At 42.9% G+C, this 1,469-nt stretch overlaps 1 protein-coding gene across 1 annotated transcript in view; it reads left to right on the top strand.

Moving 5' to 3' along the window:
- LOC101857442 overlaps positions 1–1,469 on the top strand; it is a gene marked incomplete at its 3' end in the record, with an annotated part of 38,602 nt that overhangs the window by 20,000 nt on the left and 17,133 nt on the right. Inside the window, 1 exon segment of the mRNA XM_005109027.3 lies at positions 1,222–1,373. Coding sequence (XP_005109084.2) covers positions 1,222–1,373 — 152 coding nt within the window.

Genomic DNA, 1,469 nt, shown 5'->3' on the forward strand with positions numbered 1-1,469 from the left:
AGAGAGAGAGAGAGAGAGAGAGAGGGAGGGAGGTAAGGAATATAACAGAAAGGCAGGGCCAAATGGAGGGGGTTGCAGGAACATAAGGGGTGATTAGTACGTTACGTTGCAAATAAAATGGAGCTCGTCGATGTTAAGGCCAGTGGGAATTTTGTGAGACCCCAAGTTCCAAATTTCACATTGATTCTCTTTGGTTAAGTTTTTCTTAAGTAGGATATTGGACTATTTCAATACCCTGAAGCTGCAAATCGGAGGTTCCATTGTGACCAGGACTGTTGAAATGTTGGCCAACTGGTGTGCTGGAGTTTTTCTGGACTGAATACCTTTGGTTATTAAACCTAGCTCTTAGTGTGGTGGTAATTTGACCTACATATTGAGCTGGACAGACTTAACAAGATATGAGGTAGATTACATTTTTGGTTTCGCAAGTGATGCTGTGGGAAGGTTTTCTTTTAAAGTGGGGGCCTTCTAAAAAGTTGGTTACTTTCATGTAGGCACATGTTTTACATCTAATGATGATGATGATGATGATGATGATGATGATGATGATGATGATGATGATGATGATGATGATGATGATGATGATGATGAAGCTGTTGATTATGATGATGAAATAATGATGAGGATGAGGATGGTGAGGATGATGAGGATGATGACAATGATGATGACACAATGAAGTTTTTAAAAAGCACTGTCCTAGCATTACCCAATTACCCATCTGTTCACGCTTTCCAAGCAACCTGCAGTGGCTTTGTCGTCGAACTTACCAGTGAGAGAAAGATACCTGCATACCTGGAGTTGACATCTCTAACTCAGAGGTTGACATGTAATGACCCACCATCCTTCACGGTCGCGAGCTGCCACTGCACATTCTGCCATATCCAGGCCGGTCCACGTTCTTATTATGTTGTCCATCCATGTTATTCTTTGCCTTCCTCTGGCTATCCTGCTCTACATACTTCCTTCAAACACCTCTTTCACAATGGTCTCGTGTCGTTTTAAGTGGTCATAGTATTGTAATTTTCTACATTTCATTTTTTTTCAGCAGGCTTTGTCTTGTGTGTAGAATCTGAAACACCTCACTGTTTGTCTTTTGTTTTCTTTCCAACTCATTCTGCGGTAGGAAAGAAAGATGAACTATTCCAAATGCAAACCTGAACTCAAACTAATGTAGTTCCCTATTCCCCTCAACAACTGGTGACTTGTTCCCGCCTTTCAAAGGAAGAAGGAATATTCGGACGAGCATATCGCCAGTACTCAGTGACGTGTATCGAAACTTGCCGACTCCTGTCCATCAATATCGACGATTACAACCGGATGTGTCTGGGCGCCGATTCCGAGGACGAAAATCCCGAGCATATCCGGCTTGTTAGGTACTGGTCGCTTTTGTCTCTGCTCCCCTCCATCTTGAATTTTCCACCACCTCTCTCTCTCTCTCTCTCTCTCTCTCTCTCTCTCTCTCTCTCTCC

This window comes from Aplysia californica, unplaced genomic scaffold (genome assembly GCF_000002075.1).
Source record: "Aplysia californica isolate F4 #8 unplaced genomic scaffold, AplCal3.0 scaffold00743, whole genome shotgun sequence".
Classification (NCBI taxonomy): Eukaryota; Metazoa; Mollusca; class Gastropoda; order Aplysiida; family Aplysiidae; genus Aplysia; species Aplysia californica.